Source organism: Adiantum capillus-veneris, chromosome 10 (genome assembly GCF_014529385.1).
Source record: "Adiantum capillus-veneris isolate H3 chromosome 10, ASM1452938v2, whole genome shotgun sequence".
In the NCBI taxonomy this organism is placed as follows: domain Eukaryota; kingdom Viridiplantae; phylum Streptophyta; class Polypodiopsida; order Polypodiales; family Pteridaceae; genus Adiantum; species Adiantum capillus-veneris.
Genome location: NC_140940.1, coordinates 86847322 through 86868839, shown reverse-complemented (window position 1 = coordinate 86868839; position 21518 = coordinate 86847322). Strand labels below are relative to the sequence as shown.

At 43.8% G+C, this 21518-nt stretch overlaps 1 protein-coding gene across 2 annotated transcripts in view; it reads left to right on the top strand.

Annotated features, from left to right (window-relative positions):
• LOC147449191 (uncharacterized) overlaps positions 1-21518 on the top strand; it is an 84982-nt gene that overhangs the window by 25769 nt on the left and 37695 nt on the right. For both annotated transcript variants that reach the window (XM_086521733.1, XM_086521732.1), the window contains exon 2: positions 13355-13729. In XM_086521733.1, coding sequence (XP_086377859.1) covers positions 13355-13729 — 375 coding nt within the window. The remainder of the gene's footprint in view (positions 1-13354; positions 13730-21518) is intronic.

Below are 21518 nucleotides of genomic sequence, written 5' to 3'. Positions count from 1 at the left end.
CTTGAGAGGCAGTGTGCTCATGTACAGTTTCAGGAGCCGCGCATGAAGCTTTGGTTGTTCGATTCGTTGGTCACCCCGGCATTGTTGTATGGATCCATGGTGTGGGGGCCTAGCCTTAGTACAGAGGAGTGGAGGCGTATGGAGAGACCACTAGTTATGATGATTGCACAGATGATCCGGTGCAAGGCATCAATACCACATGCTATTGTTAGAGCTGAGATGGCAGCATCCTCCATAGTGACAGAGGCCATATTTCAGAGTGTGACAGGCCTACATCGCATATGGGAGCTCCCCCCAGAGAGAGATTCGAGATTGGCACTGGATTCCTCCAGACAGTTAGCAGAAGATGGCGTTCATGATTGTTGGTATGCACAGATGCAGACATGGTTTGGAAGACATGGACTACAGATGGATGCACTTCCACCCTTCCAGTATAGCTTGGACTACCCGCACCTCCAGCTTACGCGCACTGAGCGCAACCGGGTGATCAGATCAGATATTGTGCAGCTGGAGACAGAAAGGACCTGGCAGCGACCTCCAGAGCCATTAGGCACGAAGATGCCCATTACAGGGACCACTTCTTGCATGTTTCGTTGGAGGGTTTTTTGATTCGGCCAGCATACATGGATGTACATCTCTCACATGGGTTGCGTAGTGCCATTGGGCAGATTCGTACCTCCTCCCATCAACTACGCATCGAGACGGGCAGATACATGCAGATGGCCCGGACAGATAGGACATGTCAGCTATGCCACCAAGAGATGGAATCTGAGGAGCATTACATTTGCCGCTGCACAATCTATTACGAGATCAGGGGGAGATACCACTGCCTTTTCAGAGAGGGCTTTGGACCATTACGTCGGGTGATGGATTATGAGGACCAGAGATGCCTCGGACTCTTTTTACTAGAGCTGAGGAGGCACAGGGACAGACTATTACAAGACAGTTCTCCACTAGCAGATCGAAAGCGCACTATGCATGACTTCTTCAGTAGAGAGGGAGAGGATCTTGGGACACAGACTCCGTCTATGGATACAGCCACACCCCCAGGACCACGTCCATCGAGGCCTAGAGGAGTCCGTCTTGATCAGGCCACTGCACAGGGTCATACTCGCCGTCCTCGACCACCCGGTCCTCGACCCAGACCCCGACATTTGCACCAAATCAGAGCCATCATCGCTCGACATCGGAGACGAGTGCCACCTTTCAGCGGCCTCTCTATAATGGATCTACCCATTTGGGATATCTTGGGATAGAGGACAGGGAGATAGAGAGTTGATGGTCAGATTTGGATGGGATCAGTCATGTATTTGTACATATTCTCAGTTTTAGCTTTGTAGACTTAAACATCACTATGATGTTGAGTAGATCTTTTTTTCTATTTCAGTAGACGAGAGATGTATTACCAGATGTATAGTTTCTTGTCTCATGGGCCATTATGGCTCTTTCGAGACGTTAATATTTCTTTCTTTCTTCTCTCTTTCCCCCCAACGTTTTCGGCGCGCGTGGCTCACACTCTTTCCGCTGCTCCTTCTCACACTTTTGAGGCTCTGCTTTTAGGCAAGCCCTTGGGGCCTCACTCTCTGGAGAGCATCTGGACGTAGAGTTTGAGAGCAGAGAACCCTCAGGAGTTGTACTGTTGCGAGTATAGTAATAAAGAAATACCGAAAGGGGCGCCAATCTTTGGGGCGAGTGCATCTAGGCGCGAAACTCTCCCGTGCCGTGTCGACTCTCTCTCTCTCTTTGTCTCTCTCTCTCTCTCTTAAGTGTTGTTATTGATTTCTTGCTTGGAGTGTCTAAGCCTAGAACGCCTTCTCCGATGGAGTACCTGCAAAAAGCACAAACACAAAGCAACAACTTGTAGAGTTTATTCACAAATTTCACGTGTCGTTCCTTGTACGGAAAAGCGACCTTTGTACGCCGACTTCTCGCAATCACTTGCGGTTTCATAGCGGTAGAGTCTCCTTCTGGTAGTGCTGGCAAAATTGGGAAGAGAGGGAGCGCTAGGATTGCTTTTATAGGTTATGGAGGGCAGCAGAAATAGCCGGAGGAACTCCCGCAACAATACCACCTATCTGTAGTGCTGAAATAGCTGGCGGGAGAGAGAGAGAGAGGGCTGTCACTTTTAAAAATAATGTGAATCTGTTCAAAAGACGAGCTGAAAACTGATGCTGTAACAAACTTGGACACTCCAAGTCAAGAATCAACCGCGACAGCACCAAATAACCACTTCAAAACAATTCACAGATCACAATAGATTTGCACTGGCCCGACGGAGTTCCGTGCCTAGAGATATTGGCCCCAAAGACTGGCACCCCTTTCGGTATTTCTTTTTATATTAATCAATCATCAAAGTACAAGAGAGCGGTTAGGGTTTCACTCTCAGACTCTGCGTCCAGATGCTCTGAGAAGTGAGGCCCTCACCACTAATTTAAAGGTTACAAGGGATGCCCAAAAGCAGAGCCCCAAAAGCTTTTAAAATCAAAAGCATCAGTTCTCTCTCTCTCTTGAGAGTCTTTTCTCTTTTTTTTATAAAAAAAAAGCAAAAGCAAAATTCGCGTCGCTCATCATTTTCCAAATTTAAAATAAAAAAAAATAAAAATAAAAATAAAAAAAAATCCGCCTCCGCGATTTCCGGAAATTAGGGTTTTTGGCAAAATTTAGGGTTTGCAGGAATTTTAGGGTTTCTGGCAAAAATTAGGGTTTCTGCTGTCCGCCACGTTATCACTTTGTGACATACCCCCCTCTTGAAAGCATTGTAATCGACCGCGATTACGCCTGCAAAACCGACAAAAGCCATAAATCGTCTTAGCAGACACTGACTGTTAGTACCTACGTACTAGGAACACACATCTAGCACATGTACAAAATCGACAGTCACATCACACGACATCACAGGACATCACCAGACATCACAGGACATCACATGACATTCAACATTCATTCGGATCTTAGACCATGATTTATCGGCAATGTAGCTAGCAATCACATCTAGGTCCAATCGGGACCTCATCGATGTCCGATTGACTAACCCCTATTGCAACCATGTCTATTCGAGATCAAGTAGACCAAAATGCTGCAGTCATTTCGTCTATCAGTTCCTGCACTCACAAGAAGTCAAGAACAAATCAGTATCATAATCAGGAATTCCATTTCATAAAGTCATCCAGCAGAATACTGTCAGCTCTCAGTATCCCTGAAGCTCAAAGAGACATCAGTGACTTTAGTATCAAAATCGAGGCATCTGTTGACAAAGGAGTGGAGTGACTCCCCTCTTGTGCATCCCACTGCACCAGATCTTCGGCCAAGCTGAGTTCTGGGTTCCGTTTGGAGTAGACTATGCTAAACCAAAACATCGAGGTAAAGTTTCACAATCCGAGGAGTATCTGCTAGGTCCTCCTCCTCCATCTACTTCGCATTAAATGCAGGAAAGTTCTTGAACTTAACCAAGAACCGCCTTCGGACTTTACCCTTATTCTTCGTATCATTATGTGCCAAAATCTGTTCAGGAACAAGGATCTCCTCGTTTTCTTCCACTTTGGGTTGCTCATCAGGCTCCCCATCATCAGGCACATCACCCTTAACAGGGTTCAAGAGACTCACATGCAATGCATTGTGAATCCTCCAAGTATCTGGCAGTTCCAATCGGAAGGAGACATCATTTATCTTGTCAGTGATCTGGAAAGGTCCGTAGTATCACATACTAAGCTTTGGAAAAAGCCTCTCCTTTCCCTTTTTCTTTCTTAGGCGTGCCTTCTCAAAAGTAAGAGCACCCAATCATCCTCCTTCAGTTTCCAGTCGCGACGATGGCGATCCGCTGCCTTTTTCTGTCGTTCTTGAGACTTCTGTAAAGTCTCGCGAACCTTGGCAAAAGCCGTATCCAAATCTCGCGAATATTCATCCGCTTCAAATTTCTAATCTTTCGTGCTCAGGAAGGATGGAACCTTCGCAGCAGTTTCAACAATCTCTCATGGCGTCTTCCCCGTCGAAGAGTGTATCGTGTTATTGTAGGCAAATTCCACCAAAGGTAAGTTCTTTTCCCATTGAGTCTTCTGATGTGAGATACAAGACTTCAATAAATCTAAAATCACTGAATTGGCAATCTCAGATTGCCCGTCAGTCTGCAAGTGGAACGATGACGAGAACTGCAACCGCGTGCCAATGTTCTCCCAAATTGCCTTCCAAAACAAACTCATAAATCTGGGGTCTCTGTCAGAGACAATCGTCTCAGGCGTGCCATGTAATCGGAAAATCATCGTGATCATTCTGTATTCTCGGGAGATCAAAAAAAAATGAAATCCATTTCAATACTTTCCCAGGGGCGGGTGGGTATGGGTAAAGGCTGTAACAATCCCTGTGCTTTATGCCTGTCAAACTTGACCTTCTGGCATACCAAGCAACTGCGCACAAACTCTTCCACATCCTTCTTCAGTCTCCGCCAAAAGAAATCTCTCTCTACCCCTTTCATGGTGGTAGCAATGCCGCGGTGACCCGTAAAAGGTGGACAGTGGCAATCAGTTATAACCTTTTCCCTCAACGGCTGTGTAACGCACAACATAGTCTTTTTCATCAAGTAGCCTTCCCGAAGGGAGTATCCCGCTACTGTCTCCCCATCCCGTATCCGTGTGAAAATATCTGCAAAATCTGTATCTATGGCATACTGATCGACCATATCCTCGAAGCTCCTATGATGTATCGCGGAAATAGCCAGAACCAACGGTTTCCGAGACAAAGCATCTGCCACCACATTCTTCTGTCCCTGCACATGGACAATCTGGAAGTGGAACTATGACAAGATGTTCACCCACCGCATCTGCTTTTCCGAAAGCTGCTTCTGTGACAAGAAGTAGCGCAAACTCTGATGGTTTGTAAAGACAGTAAAATCCGCTCCGAGTAGGTAATGCCGCCACTGAGTAAGAGCATGGATAACCGCCAAAAGCTCTTTCCCATAGATTTGTGCTGTCATCTCCGGCCTAGAGAACAAACGGCTCTCGTAAGCTATGACATGGCCTTCTTGCATCAAGACCGCACCCAGACTACGACCACAAGCATAACAATATACTTCAAATGACTTCTGCAAGTCCGGCAAAGTCAAATCTGGTCCCGTAGTCAATTTCTCTTTCAATGTCCGAAAGGCAGTCACCTCTGTGGGTCCCCACGGAAAAGGTACCCCTTTCTGTGTCAAGGTATGCAAAGGGGAAGCAACCACTGCAAACTTTCGTCTGAACCGCCTATAGTACGAACACAGTCCCAAGAAGCTTCTAACTTCATGGACATTCCTCAAATCGGGCCAATCACGGATAGTCTCTATCTTGGCCGAGTCCATTCGCACTCCTGCTGCTGACACAATGTGTCCCAAAAAGTGTATCTCTAGTAGGAAAAATTCACTTTTCTTAGCATTAATCACTAACGTGTGATCTCGTAATTGCCTGAAAGACTTGAAGCAGATGATCTCTGTGTTCTGCCTCATTCTTGGAGAAAACAATGATGTCGTCAAAGAAAGTGCCAACAAATAGTCTGTACTCTCGAAAAATCCTGTCCATCATCCGGTTAAATGTCGCAGGAGCATTGGTTAAGCCAAAAGGCATCACCAAAAACTCAAATAACCCAAAGGTCGTCCGAAAAGCTGTCTTGTAGACATCTCCTGGTGCTATCCTGATCTGATGATATCCACTCTTCAAGTCAATCCTGCTAAAGCACGAGGATCCCTGTAACCTGTCGAGTATATCATCGATCCTAGGAATCGGAAATCTGTTCTTGATGGTGATTTCGTTGAGAGTGCTATAATCGATACACATTCTCCAAGATCCGTCTTTCTTCAAAACCAACAACACTGGAGAGCAATACGGTGAAGTACTAGGCTGGACAAGACCCTTTTCCAAGAGGTCTTTCATTGAGTTCATAATCTTTTCATACTGTACTCGGCTCACACGATAAGGTGGCCGATTCGGTGGCGTGCTTCCAGATATCAGATCAATGGTATGATCTTTAGGCCCTCTCAAAAGCAATCGGCATGAGCGTGGAGAAAAAAAATATCTTGGCGTTCTTTTCTTCAGGTCAAAACATATTCAACTTTTATCCATCGTTCAGTTCTCCCAAAAGAATGAGTAAGAAAACTGAAGTTCTTCAAGTACAATCTCTAAGCCCTTCATTTATCAAAGTCGCTTTCTCGGCCCGGTAGTCAACCACGGCGTAGTTCTTGTGGTACCAAGGGATCCCGAGTAGAACGTCACTCACGTGCCCTGAACACCCCTGTCATTGCAAACGAAGTTTGCCAATGCTCGGTGTAATGGCAACATCCCATCCGGGTGCCAGTCGAACTACCTCCGCCTGTGGCGTCAGTCTGTCGGGCGCAGTTCCAAATCGAGCCGCCAATTCCAAGTGAAAAGAAGTTGGCCTTGTCTCCTTCAAAAGAGCTTCCTGATCCTTCACTTTGCCCCGAAAGCGGCAAAGTTTGTACTTTCATTCATTAGATTCGGTGCAGGTCCCACGCCATGTGGTACCAGTTCTGCTTTTCTATCTGCCTTTTCTGCCACATTCCTCAGCTGCTCTCGAACTCTCAGACCTGTCGTCGTCTTTATCATTCTGTTCTTTCTGTGCCTTATCAGGGCACTTTGCGGAAATATGTCCATGTTCCCCGCATCCAAAGCACTTCCCCTCTCTGATGAAGCGAGCTCTCTCCTCAGGAGTAAGCTTGGGTCGTGCATCCTTTTTTTTTCTCTGGGTTGCTCTTTCCTTTTCTACTTTCATTCCCAGAAGTCTGTCCGGTTTGTTGTGTCATGGCCTCATCTGTGGGGTAGGTCAGACTGCCAGAGTGAATGGCAAAGCCCCGCTTCGCATGACTCATCAACTCCTGAATAGAAGCTGACTTCTGTTCCAAGCAGTGGTCTCGGATCTCTGGAGGTAGACCCAATGTAAACCGCTCAATCTGTTCTCTGAACGAGATCTTCTTAAATGAAGAGGCAGGTAGAAAAGAGCTCCAGAATCTTTCACAATAAGAATTCACTATATCGCTCTTTGTCATCCGGAGATGGTTCCAAGCAGCTCGTATATCTCGCTCAAACTCTTGAGTCAACCAAGAAGAAATAAAAAGCCTCTTGAATTTCAGCCATGTAACTGGCACAGTCTTGCTTAATAGAAGCGTGGACCACCAAGTACGAGCATTCCCCTTAAAGTAAGAGGCAGCTCTCCGAATCTTGGAGTGCTCTGAATAGCGTCCTCCCGCGAAAGCGATGTCAAACTGCTGAATAAAAGACAAAGCCTTCGAAGCACCTGAGTATCCTGAAAAGTATCAAACTTGATCGAGTGGCCACCTTCCTTAAACTCTCGGACTTTCTTGCTTTTATCTTCGAGAAAGTCATACTTGTTGGCTTTGTAAAAATTCTTCTTGTTCGCATAAAACTTTCTGTCATCGGAATCTGAGCTGTCTGTAGACGAGTCCTCAATAGAACTGTCAGTCTCTGGGCGAGATGTAGCCTTCTTTACCTTTCTCTTGCCCTTTCCAAAGCGTTGCTTCTTGCTTCGCTTTTTACCTTTTTTGTCTTCTTCGCTCGAATCCGAGGAGCTAGAAGAACTGTCAGAAGAAGAAGAAGAAGAACTGGGTAGGTCTTCAAACTTGACGCGCTTCTTCAATTTCTTTGCCTTGTCAAATGTCGACCGACGACCCAAATATCCCGGGAAGTCAGTGCCTTTCTTCTGCTTTTTGCCGTGCATTTTGGCTTTCTTTTGCGTGTCAAAAAGCTGAGCAATCCGTGCATCAACCATGTTCTCCAGTTCCTGCTCCGTATATTTTCTTGGAGGCAGAAGGTTTCTTGAGAGCGGGTTTCGGGAGTGGTGTTGTGGTTCTCTGCCACTCCATCTGTACCTCTTCCAAAGAGGTCTGGTTCATATATTTTGCCATCTTCGGGTCCTTGGCAAAATTGAGCATCATCTTTGTTGCATCGCTGATCAACTGGCGACGCTCTATCTCTCGCCGCTCCGCCTAAGTAGGCCAAGGCGGGCCATACTCTCTGCCTGAATCTTCGTTGTGATCCCAGCCCACATCTCCAGATGCAGAGGGAGTCGACTGATCATTGCCTGAAGCCATAGGTGCCGCGGAAAAAAAATTCGGGGATCGGATTTCCCGTAGAAGAGAAATCGGCCGTGCTCTGATACCACTGTAACAAACTTGGACACTCCAAGTCAAGAATCAACCGCGACAGCACCAAATAACCACTTCAAAACAATTCACAGATCACAATAGATTTGCACTGGCCCGACGGAGTTCCGTGCCTAGAGATATTGGCCCCAAAGACTGGCGCCCCTTTCGGTATTTCTTTTTATATTAATCAATCATCAAAGTACAAGAGAGCGGTTAGGGTTTCACTCTCAGACTCTGCGTCCAGATGCTCTGAGAAGTGAGGCCCTCACCACTAATTTAAAGGTTACAAGGGATGCCCAAAAGCAGAGCCCCAAAAGCTTTTAAAATCAAAAGCATCAGTTCTCTCTCTCTCTTGAGAGTCTTTTCTCTTTTTTTTTTTTTAAAAGCAAAAGCAAAATTCGCGTCGCTCATCATTTTCCAAATTAAAAAAAAAAAAATAAAAATAAAAAAATTTCCGTCTCCGCGATTTTGCGGAAATTAGGGTTTTTGGCAAAATTTAGGGTTTGCAGGAATTTTAGGGTTTCTGGCAAAAATTAGGGTTTCTGCTGTCCGCCACGTCATCACTTTGTGACAGATGCTACATAGCACTTCCAAGACATCCCTGGATGCAACTTCATGCATAGATGATGTAGACATAGATTTCCTTATGGGATAGCATTTGCTTTCCTGGAAAGCACTTAAAAATATCTTGCTTTTTAGAAAAAGCTTCTCAAAACCCATCTATATTTCTATGCTTGCGTCTTTATGCGTAATTCTTGTACCCAGTTCAATGCTCTCGTCACCCATCATATGATGCATCGAGAATATCCATTTCCAGATCTCTCCCACCGAACTTATGGAACAACTTCTTCACGATGCTTAATGTCACCCATCATATGACACGTCAGAGTTGTCCGTTCCTGATGGTTTTTATCAGTTCCAATAGATCTACGGTTCGTAAATTTCACAGTTCAAGTGTACACATTTAAGTTGTCAGGTGCAACGGAATTGAATATGGTGAAGATCTAGTTTTACACTTCCACAATCCTTCTACTTCTTTCCTTGCGTTAGTGAATGTTTTGTGCTTCAATGAATGTTCCTTTTATGTTCCTTTGAAGAGAGGGGCTGAGAGAATGCAATAAAGATGTGTAGGGGGAGAGAAAAAGAGAGACACCCGATGGGGTCCCAACCAACCCTCTCAAGGGCCCCCCACACCGTTATCGATGTGGTATTTTCTTTTGATTGAGTAAATGGAAAGTACACACATGCAATACCTCAATGCAGACTCTTACCAACTTGATTAGGGAATGTTGCCACGGTAACTCCTCAAGATGAGGCACCTCCGGGGCTGATTTGATACACCTTTGAAACTGTCTCAATGTGGGATTGCTGATGGCCACCAATGGGAAGATTTGGGGCTGAGATGCGCACCCAATGTGAGAGGAATGAAGGGCTGAAAACGCAGATCTCGAACGTCAGATGATGGACAGCGATGGAGCACTCAATTTCGGCGAGGGAATGGCCGAGGGGAGGGCTCAATTTGCTGCCGAAGTACCAGACCGCGTCTGTCAATGGGAACTGCTACGGATCTCTTGCACACCCGGCGAGGGATGGGCTGAAAACTGAAAAACGTAGGGCTGATCTGCTGCTGCCACAGCGCTTGGGCTGAAAACCAAAAATGCTGGCTGGTATGGCTGAGAATTGCCGGCGATGGGGCCGAATTCTGGAAACGCTGGCTGCTGGCTGAACTCTACAAAAATGCTGGATGCTCCTAATGAGAAAACGCTGGCTGCCTTTTACTAAAGCGCTGGCTGAACTGGGCGCTTCTTTCTTCTTGCTTCAAGTGCTGGGAGATGGTTCCCTTTATAGGTAAAGTTTGCCGGTTATAAAGTTATTAGTTCAGGTAGGGCAAGTGTCCACCAAGTTTTCCAACAAATAAATCATAAAAATGATTTGTTAAAAATAGGTCCAGGGGTCCAGATCTGGGTGCAACTATTGCACATCCGCTCACCTGGGAATCCGATCGACGCGGGGAATGGCTCGTTGGATTCCTCTAACCTAGAACTACATGCGTCATGCTAGATGCCCACCAAAGTGTAATGACATCTGTCAAAACGCGTGTACAAACCAATTATGCAAGAGGGTTCCAAAACTGGAAAACCTAATCTAATGGACTTGTCTGGACATGCAGGTCCTGCGAACAGGCTCACAAAATTGCCGGTACTAATCCTCCTAGGATTCTAGACATCCCTATATAGGAAGAAGGGGAAAACTGGCTCTGGAAGTTGATGAAGCATGTCCACGTCGCACATAGGGCCATGTGCACGTGACATAAGTATCCTAATTTCAAATTAATTGGAAAATAAGATAATAGTCCATTTAGCAACAGGGGAACGCGCGAATAATCAATAAGCTGAAAATACGTAGAATATTGACCAAAAGAGACGAGGGAGAAGATCGACACCGTATGGACCAGAAGATGGGCTGGCCCCCCCCTTAAAGAGAATCTTTTTACAAGCACAAGAATCGGAGAAAACCCCTCCGTTCTAGATCTTAGACTTGATGGTCATTTCCTTCTTGAGCACTTCCCAATGTCCTTGGATGCAACTTCATGCACAGATGCAATGCAGACATAGATTTCCTCACGAAAAAGCATCTATTTTCCTAGAAATCACTTAAAAATATCTTGCTTTTTAGAAAAAGCTTCTTAGAACACATCTTTATTCTTGTTCTTGTCTCTCTACGTGTAATTCCTTTATCCAATTCTGATTTTCTCCAGACCAATGGAATATTCCCTATCCGATGCTCTTGTCACCCATCATATGACGCATTGGGAATATCCATTCCCCAGTCTCTCCCACCGAACTTGTGGAACAATTCGTTCATGATGCTTAATGTCACCCATCATATGACACATTAGAGTTGTCCGTTCCTAATGGCTTTTATCAGTTTGAGTAGATCTATAGTTCCTAACTTTAACAGTTTAAGTGTACACATTTAAGTATCATAATCCCATTAAATAGAAATCAATTAGAAAATAAGAAAATAGTTCATTTAGCAACACTGTGGCCGCTGCCACGTGCGCCTTATTGCTATTCAGGGTGGAATCACTTGATTTGTCTTTGTCCTTTGTTGACACTCGAACCTTGCCCTTGGAGACTGAGACGGCTTCCACTCCAATCCCAAGATAGCTGAGATCATCACACTCAAGCTTTTCCTTCATGATTTGCAAGCGTAATGTTATGGCCACCATCTTGTACTCCTTCGGAAACTCCAAGGTAGCTAACTGAGAACCTGTCAATGCACTATCCTTAGCCAATTTTTGATCCAAACCGTCGAAAACACTAGAGATCTCCGCAGGAACAAACCCCATAGAGGACATGAAAACATCGTTGCAAGATGCACCACCTACAGATTTTAACAACTTGGATGGCGTCTCAAAAATCCACCACATGCAGTATACTTTAACTTGTAAGGCGTTTCAAGAGGCTAGCCCAACTCGCAGAAAAATCGTTGCCTTTGATGCATACGTTTTGAAACGCTGCCCGTTGGAGATGCTTGTTGAACCTTTGTCGGGGAGCACAAACCTTGCTTCCTAGCGTTTTAAAACGCTATAGAGACTTGTAGGCTATGTGAACTGTCCTCGCATTGCTTGAAATGCTGACATAGTCGCCAATTGTCCCCAAGTTCTGCTGCCTCACGCCTTTCAAAACACTGGCCTCTATTAGGTGTCTTGTCTCTCTGTGTTTTTGGAGCCTTCACTTGGAGTTTGGAAGGCTCCTTCTGCTCCTTCCAATGCGTGAACACTATCTGCATGACCTTATCACCCATATGCTTGACATATCTGGAATCTTTCATGGTTTCCAACATGTGATCCAACAATTTTCTCACCGTACCCTTCTCTTCTGCATCACTGATACGTATTTCTCCCACTTCTATCTTTTCATATGCATCTTCCTTTGTAAGATGTTGTTGCTTCTGGTCTTTCTCCATGATGCAAATCTGAGATGGGATTGCTTGGTAGAAAAGCAACTGGTTGAGCTCTGATACTACTGAAACATGCTGGCAGAATTTGAATAGGCGGCAAAGTACTGCAAAAGCTTGAAATTACAGAGCTTCAAAGTACAGAATCTGAAACAACGTCAGAAAACGACATAATCACCTGCAGGAAGGTGCAAAGTTTCTCTCGGGATGTTATTGGCCGCTAAGGTAGTGGGCCTAGAGGTGTTTCTTTTTGTGTTAATTCATATCAGTGTTACAACAGCTCCTCCCAGTACAAGAGAGGCTCAACTTGAACTCTGTGTGCTACAACGCCCTTGGAGTTGCTTTTAAACAAGTTTCTAAATGCATGTTTGACATGACAATAACAATGGCTGAAGGCAGTTTCTGTGGGTAAAAAGCACAGGATAGGTATGTGTGTTTGTGTGTGGACACATACAAGTTATTCGCATTCCTACATCATCTGCTCCCACATCATCTTCTGCTGCCATGTGATTGGCGATTGCCAGGGGTATTGGTCTGCCAGGTTTCACAATCAGGTGACAATACATGACTTGGTCCTCTCTTGGTTTATGTGCCGACACTGCAGATGTCGATTAAATTGTAACAAGATCCTTCGCCGTTGTGTAGAATTCATATATGCAAAGTGAGTTACCGATTGGCAAAACAATGGACACTCCAGATATGCAGGTCCTGCAAACTTATTCACAAAATTGCCAATTTGAAATCCTCTAGGCTTTGTAGACATTGTTTGGCTTTGGAAGTATACAAGGCGAGTATGCACCTGACACCATCATGTGACTATGAGAGTTTTTTCTCAAACTTTTTATTGTCTGTCTTGTATTTGAATACCTCAATAAATTTAAAAAAAGCTTGTCAAGAAAGTTCAGTTAAAGATCTAGTAATGTGGTAAAGGTGACCTAAATCTGATGGCCATTCGGTGTAGGTATTGGATCAAAGAGAAAGGAAGTGCAAAAGGATGATCTCAAAGTAATACAAGTTTGGAAATTATTAAAAGATGGTTATATCAACAAGGCAAAAAATGAATTATGAGTAAAATGCAATGATGGTCAATAAGCATGTATAAATAACACAATGATAGGCTATATTATATTTCTTGTTATATTTCCCTTCTAAAACAAACTCGTTCTGATTGCAATTGTGGTTTTTCTAATGCTATATATTTAGTTTCAAAATCATTTGATTAATCATGTGTTTTGCTTTTGCATCTTGTAGAGGGCAGCACCTCCTATTGTACCAGCCTTTGGGGATGGAAATCAACATTACACAATGTTCTTTGATAGTGGGGCTGCACAAAAAAAAGATCCAGCGCCAATTGGAAGGGAAGAGGGAGAATTTGGAAAAAAATCACAAGGCACAAACACAACAAATAAGCCTTCCTATCACAAGACATCAAAAGATGCAGTTCATGGCAGCTCAAATCAACCTAAACATGAAAGTAGAAAATATAATGTTGATGGTGATGCTAGATCTTCACCATACAAAGGGAGGCTTGGAAATCGACCTAATGCAAGCCCTCTAAGGGCTCTTGGTGATGTTGCTCAACCACATGGAAAACATGGATCTGCAAGTAGCTTACCACATCAGAATGTATGCCCTTTGCTGAAGTGCTAAAAATTGAAGTTTTATTTCTTATTTTCATTCATACACACCCAAAAGCATTTCATGAGGTTGGATCATGTATGTGTGTGTGGAGAGACACACACACACACACACACACACACACACCCCCCCCCCCCCCCCCCCCCCCCCCCCCCCCCCCCCTCTCTCCCCCCCTATTGGCAAAGTAGGGCCTACATTACTAGCATTGTGCCACCGACTTGGGTATTGGGCAAGGAGCTCGTAAAAAAATCTTCAAAACTATCATTACAGAAGGAAGGCGGCTCCTTCCATCCTCGGACCGTGTAAAGGTGAGCTTTCTCCCCTGGCAGTAATGGCATCTGACGGACGAGGCGCTCTCACAGCATGGGGCGGCTCTACTCTCTTCACTTCAGACACTCAGGAAAGCGTGCATGCCAAACCTATAAAGGTGAGGGCACTCCTTAGCTCTCACTTAGCTTGAGATTCAGTGTGTATATTGGGTAAACCCGTTCTGTGTTATTTCCGCTTGAAATACCAAAAGCAATGGAGCTTGCTACTCAGTCACCACAGGTATTATAAGTCTTCCTAAACTGTCTTCTTTTCGCTAGAAACCGACTGCTGTTTTTTTTTTAGCATGAGGCCTGATCAAGCTTAATGGTTATTATCCCTTGACCGACTGTGGTTCTGGAGATGTTCTAGCATAGCATATGGTTGCTAAATACTACATAAAGCTCTCAAAGGCTTTGGCAATCGTTTAAATGACTGCAGAATAGGTGTCTTTGGTTTTTTTCTCTCTGACTAAAACGTTTTCTCCCCTAAAGAAAGATTGTAGCAGCATATGGGTAGTGCTACCTACTCTTTTGCCCTCAATTAGGGTGGGACATATTTAGATGGGCTGGCATCTCTTGGGCAGATCAAGGGAAATGACTGGATGTACTAACTAAGGCATACTTTGATGGATAGTGGTTGTTCTGCTGCGGAACCTTGGACAATTTTTTCGTTACTGCATATAAATTTTTTTATCACCAAGCTCCTATCTACTTGTTTTTTCTGATAGGCCTAGGCATTATTGATGACCTTGGAATCACTTATGCATAGGAAATGAAGGGAGGTATTTTCTGTTTTCGGTTTTTTTTGAAGAGAGAAACTTGTCATAGAAGCCGAGGCTTGCCACATTATGATGAAATGGCTCTAAAAAAAACCATGGAAAGACTTCACCTCTGCATAAAATTATTAGGTAGATATGGGGCAGTATGTTGGCATGTACAGGTGTATATGGTTGGGAGTATATTGGTTGGCTTGGCTTCATGGCCGTTCTTAAACATCTGTTTCAACTGACGGAAAAATTGGTTTTTCCCAAATATATGAATAGAAGCAGCATTTGAGTGTGAACCTAATGGTCACTTGGCTCTGGAAAAAAAACTAGCATGATGGACTGGTTATGTCGCTGTTTTTTAAAAAAAAACTGGTTTTTTTCTGGCTTTTTTCTCAAGCTGTTGCGAGTTATCTCAAACTTGTGGCTTAACTAATCTTTTGACGTTAAAACTGGTGTTTAAAAAAAAGCTAATCTTAGCTTTGTATCATTCAAAACATGGGGTACTGTGTATGGATTCACAATGTGAGGAAGGATGACCTCTTGCTTGGCATAACCCTGGGGTTTTTTTAGGGGAACTACCAATCTTTGGATATTCTGCTCTTTATGAAGGAAAGTATATGGTTTTTTTAGCATGTGGAAAGGAACTGATAAAAAGACGCTACACTTAAAAGTATCTTGGCTAAAATAGAGCTGAATACTGTCGAACTGAATGGAATACTAAGGGCTTAATGAGAAACTCGAAGTTTTTTGAAGGTAAGAATGTGGGGATTACTCTCAACATTGCGGAAAAATTAGACCTCTTTCTCATAAACATAAAAGCTCCACTTGAATAGGTTTTTTTGATACTCTCTTTTTGGAAAGAGAATAGTTGCTACTGTTATTTTTAAGCATAGCTACCAAGCTATGGAGAAAGCTTGGGAAATTGAAGGTAAGTATATGGTTGGTACTCTCAAAACTTGGCATAAATACCGAGATATGACTCGAGAAATGTGGTCTCACGTGATAAGAATGGAGTTTTTACAAAACTTTATTGACTAGTAAGTATATGGCTGTTTCTATGAGCTCAAGCATAGCTACCAAGCTATGGCTTAAACAAGTAGACCTCACTGTTTTTAAAAAAAATCTCTATAACCTAGCTTGTCTAAAGTAATTAAATTCTGTAAAGATGGACATAGATAACAACTGATATAGTCCATTAATACCTGTAAAACACATCCAAGGCTAACTGAATTGTTGTCTTGTTTGGATGGATGCAGGTAAGGACTCTATCTTATCTTGGAGGGTTTCTTTTCTTTGGCAAGCAGCACTTCTGTTATGAAATATCCATTGAAAAACGGGGAAGTTTTTTTACTACCAAACCACATTGAAAGAGGATCTCTTTCTCACAATCTTTGTACTTAGATAATTCTGATACTGAGTTATTTTCGTACAAATCAGTTCATTGATCCTTGGTCAGTTGTCTTTTGAATGTAAAAGTTCAATTATGTCTTATTAAGTAAGATTTAATACAGCTACACACACATCCTATACATAGGGTTTTCCCTCCGGGGATACCGGGATGCTGGCCTAGGATATTCTCGATAGAATAGAGTTCTATATTGGGACCCACAGTTGTTAAAACCTTTTTTGGTAGGCTGGCGTTAGGTGGCCCCTTTGTTAGACTCTCTTCTGGTCCCCTGCTCACGGCTACCATAGTCTCTGACTCAGCCGGTTTAAGGTTTGCAGGACCAAAAAAGACTTTACCTCGAAGACACTTTTCTAATCTTTATATCAACTGTGTTTCAGGACTGCTCACAGTATAGACTGACAGCTCGCATGAGTACAAATCACAACCCTAAAAATCACGCAAAGATCCTTGACCAGATCAAGCTCTTCATAAAAGAACATGCACCAAAAGACTCCATAGCGGCTAGATCTAGACCTTTCCTTCCTAGGAAAGCCAAAACATGTATCACATACTATGGCAAGAAATGATTTACCTTACCTCAATGTTTTTTGCAGACTCTTGCCCTTTCTCAAGGTTTGGAACTCACCTCGGAGCCCCTCTCTGTGGCCTCCTCTATGGTCCTCAGATGTATTAGCAATTTGGATGCATCACAACTTATTTATGACTCTGCCCTAATTTCAGACAAGAAGCTTTCAGTCTTACATATGTTATCTTTTAATGATTGGGTAAAAATTCTAGCTTCTTTAGACAAAGACCCCATAGAAGGTGTTAATCTACTATCCCAGTACATTGCCCAACTTCCTGTCCTTGCTTCACAATATCAGCAAGAGCTTGCCCTTTTCTCCTCATCTGGTGCTGAGCTGACAAATTTCCTTAGAAAACTCTGTGGACTTAATCCATCATTTGTTAGCACCCCTAATACCCCTGCCATCCCTTCAACAGGTGGAATCTTCTGTCGGGATAGTGCCGCTCTAGAGGCAGTAAAAGAGTTTCAATCTAACCTCTGCTCTCTCAATGATGTCAATCTCCTTGAGATGGTTCCTAAAATCTCAAAAGTCTTTCCAGTCTTACCATTAAGACAAATAGAAATTGAATCTCTCGGGGTAGACCATCAACTCTGGGTTCTACCAAACAAAGCGTTCTTGGCTCCAATTCTCAGCGAAACTTGGGTTTACCTAGCCAACCTCCCTGCATCAACGGTGGAGGACTGCAAACTGAAAATTCTACAAGGAGGACATTTTTTGGACAAAGGTGAACTAATTAAAGCCCCTTTTAACCTACACCTGATCGATCACTCTAAATGCCCATCGAACACTGGATTGTACATACGCACTAAGGGTAGCATGGAGTTTGCTAAAAGTAATCCGGACTTCTACACAGAGTCTATCTGGAACGTCTTCCGACCCTATGTAAAATGTGCTTGCAGATTTCTGGACCCCAAAGCCTCCTGTGAGTCAAGCATTATGTGGTTTGACCATGCTATATGGTTTATCCTCAACCATTTGGAACTCCTATTCCCAGAGAAACCTATTGACTTTCATCTATCCCTCATCTGCTCTTGGCTAGGTGGGCAGGCCAAGCAGATTGTGATTGCTCAAATTGCCTTTAACATCTTCCGAGGACTGATGCATGATATTTTGAAAGAACTAAAAGCTGAGGAACCCGGTCTGTACCTCACCACATATTTAAATTACAAAGGAGTCAAATTCATTACTAATTTGCTAAAACCCTGTATTGAAGAAGATGATTCCCCTGCTTTTAAAAGAGCCAACTCTTTAGCTACTCCCAACTCTTTTACCTCCTTTTTTACACCTAGCTCCTCATCTAATCGAGGAAAATCTCGTAGCATTACTAGAGGGAGAGGCAGATTCCCGGCTGTCAGAAGCTTCCCTGAAATCTAACCCTTAAAATATATTGCAGGTATCTACAAATTCATGTGGAAGAAAAGTTCTGAGCAAAGTGGATTCGAACACACACACACACACACACACACACACACACACACACACACACAAAGAGAGAGAGAGAGAGAGAGAGAGAGAGAGAGAGAGAGAGAGAGAGAGAGAGATGAAATGAAATGTTATATTAACGTCTTCAAAAGGCCAGAGTGACCTATGAGACCAAACTGATACAAAAGTGGTGAATCTTTTACAATGTCTGAAAAGTGTGAAAGTGTGAAAATAAATGCGAAAAAACTAAATACAAAGTATTAGATAAACTTCTTAGGAGCATTCTGGGTGTCTGGCTAGAATGCTTCTAATCCTTTGTTGTAGTCTCCTCCGGTGAAGTGTGCTTCTGCATCTCGGTGGTGGTCGTCTCGATTTCCTAAGCTCAATCGCCCTTTCAATGAGGGTGCCTTTGGTATGAATGTGGGTACTCCTTTGTGCTCACTGCTGGCCTCTTGCTTCTCCTTCCATTCCTGCTTCTCTCGATCCGAAGAAATCTGTGATCTGCCTCTGAGGCTGTAGTGCTCTTTGTCTACTCATTAGATTATCCCTGTCCCGATGTAGTTCCAGTAGGTATAGGCCTAAGCACCTTTGATCTTGGTATTGCATGACTCTATCTAGAGGTCCAAAGCCTTCTTTAAATAGGCAATGGAAACGCCCACGTATCTCATAGTATACGGTGCAATGACATATGTAGTGTAATTCTGTCTCCGGCTCCATTCCGCATAACTTGCAAATTCTGCTCTCAGGTGGGATTCCTCTAAATCTGCCAAAGTCAATTTCCAGCTAGTGTGAGGATGTACGAATCTGACCAATAGCACATCTCAAACCATGAGACAGGTGGGTATCCATGTAGCTCGGGCGAATCACAAAACCATCTTCAGATAGCTGTAGGAAGTTTTCTTTGTAGTCGGCCATCTTCGTGCCCAATTCTTGTGTAGGGTCTACCCATGTCCTCTTAGTGTCCAATTGTATAAGATCCTTGCGGATGATTTTATTAATCTCCGTTCGTGTGATTGCCAGTGATGGAGCCTCAAGAGAGTATTGGAAGGGGGGTAATCTTTCCATACTGAACCCGTGTCTTTGAAACCACAAGGACAGTTGCGCATACCAGCATGATGTATCTCCTTTCATTGCTAATTGTCGAGAGGATTCGAGGGCCAATCTAGTATATTGGCAATTATTTGTATCCCATAAACCATGTATAAAGGACACTGATCTGGTAAGAGCTTCAATTTCTATCGGAGGGGCAGCTAGTTCCGCTCGGGTAATCGTGTGTGGTACGGAGGCCTTGGCTCTAATCATTCGGGAAATCATAGATACCAAAGGTCTCTCCATTGACTTCCAATTATCCTGATCCACAGATGGTCCCCAAATCTGGACCCCATAAAGCATAGCCGAAGCCACCACAGTATCAAAGAGCCAAAGTTTTGTTTGTGGTTCCTGAAACTGCACTTGTGAACACATCCTCTCCAACCCTCCCAAGGCCGCAGAGGCTCTGGAGAATCTAGCATCCGCTGCTTTCTTAAGAGTAAACTTCGGTCTTGTAAATACCACACCAAGGTATGTGTATGCATCTGTGTACTCTATTGTATCCTGGCCATATGCAAATGTAGGTGCCGATCTCCTAACTCACTGCGGTGTGGTGTTAAACACCATAACTTTGGTTTTACCCAAATTTACCGACAGTCCGCTGTCCTCCGCGAATTTATGTAATGCATCTAATTGCCTCTGCATTCCATCTGGTGATTCTGCTATCAATACAATATCATCTGCATACAACAGCAAAGGGATCCATGACCCTGCAAGTTGAGCACCTCTATCACCCTCTCTATCAATGTAATCTGATACCTCATCTATATACATACCAAATAAAGTAGGGGACAGTGGGCATCCCTGCTTTACTCCAACGGTGGAATGAACAATGTCGGAATCCCGTTCTGGAGTACGTACATAACCAGTTACTGACCCGTATAAGGCCATGATCCCCCAGGTAATCTCTTTGGGGACCCCTAACTCTTGCATTCTACGCATCAATTTGGCCCTTGGTACTGTATCAAAAGCTTTTCGAAAATCCACAAAGCAACAATACATCCTTCTCCTGCTTGCTCTTCCTTCCTCAATAATGGCTCTGAGCATAAGAATATGATCTAAAGTGGAATAACCCCTCCTGAATCCAGCTTGTCCTGTTGCCCTTATGCCCTCATTCTCTACCCATCTACTCAATTTTTGTTCCAGAATGGATGCATACAGTCGGGTCAATGTGTGACCCACCATAATGGTACGGTAGTTCCCAGGTATCATAGGATCCCCTGACTTGAAAATAGGTACGATAGTAGATAATTTCCAAGATTGAGGTAATCCTTCACACATGACCCGATTAAACAGACGAGCAAGGACTTCTGAAAGTAGATCCCTTGCATGGATCAGATGTTCTGCTACTAAACCCTCATGATCATATGCTCTTCTTGTCTTCATCTTATCAATGGCTTTTTCCACCATTTCCGTAGTAAAGAAAGTACTAGTAGCAGGGCATGGCTCGAGCGGACTGGTAGTGGAGGCTGTCCAGATACCGTATATAATGATGTTACATATTGACCCCAAATCTCAGGAGAAGTAATTGTCGGAGGCGATGAGTGCTCGTGAAACAAATGCCAGGCCTCATGTGAGTCCTGACTCAAGAAGAGCTGATATAAATCCTTCTTCAGTTTGGCTAAAAATGCCCTTTTCTTGCGACGTACTATACGCCGAAGAGCAATCCGGGACTGCTTATATGTGATAATCCCAAGTGTAAGCTCTTTCTGGACCTGGGTTCTCGTCTCTCTGCATTCCTCGTCGTACCAACTGTTTTGAGGCATGTTCCCAGATCCTCTCTTCTGATCAGGCTGAGTATGTGGGTATGCCTCTGGTGCTGCTCCATGTAGTATCTCTGTTAGCTGAGAAGTAATCTCCTCTACAATATGTACTGGCTCGGCTGCCCACATCCTATTATAGATCTTTTCCACATAGACTGAATCAGTCTCTGGCATGAAAGTATATCTTGTGTGTGTCTTCTTCCTTTGTACTTGAGAGGCATTGTATTGGAAGGAGATTGATAAGGTCAAGAGAGCATGATCCACTGCAATCCCAACCGGTCTGGGTCCCACCTTAAAGTCCTCGATACTAGAAATAAAGCTTGGTGAAGTCATGACATAATCCACTGTACTGGCCCCATGCCTGTGCGGGAAGCATGTGAATCCCCCAGATAAAGGGAAATTCTCTAGACCATTAAGTAGGGCCAAACCATGTGTAGTTGCCATTTCCATGAGA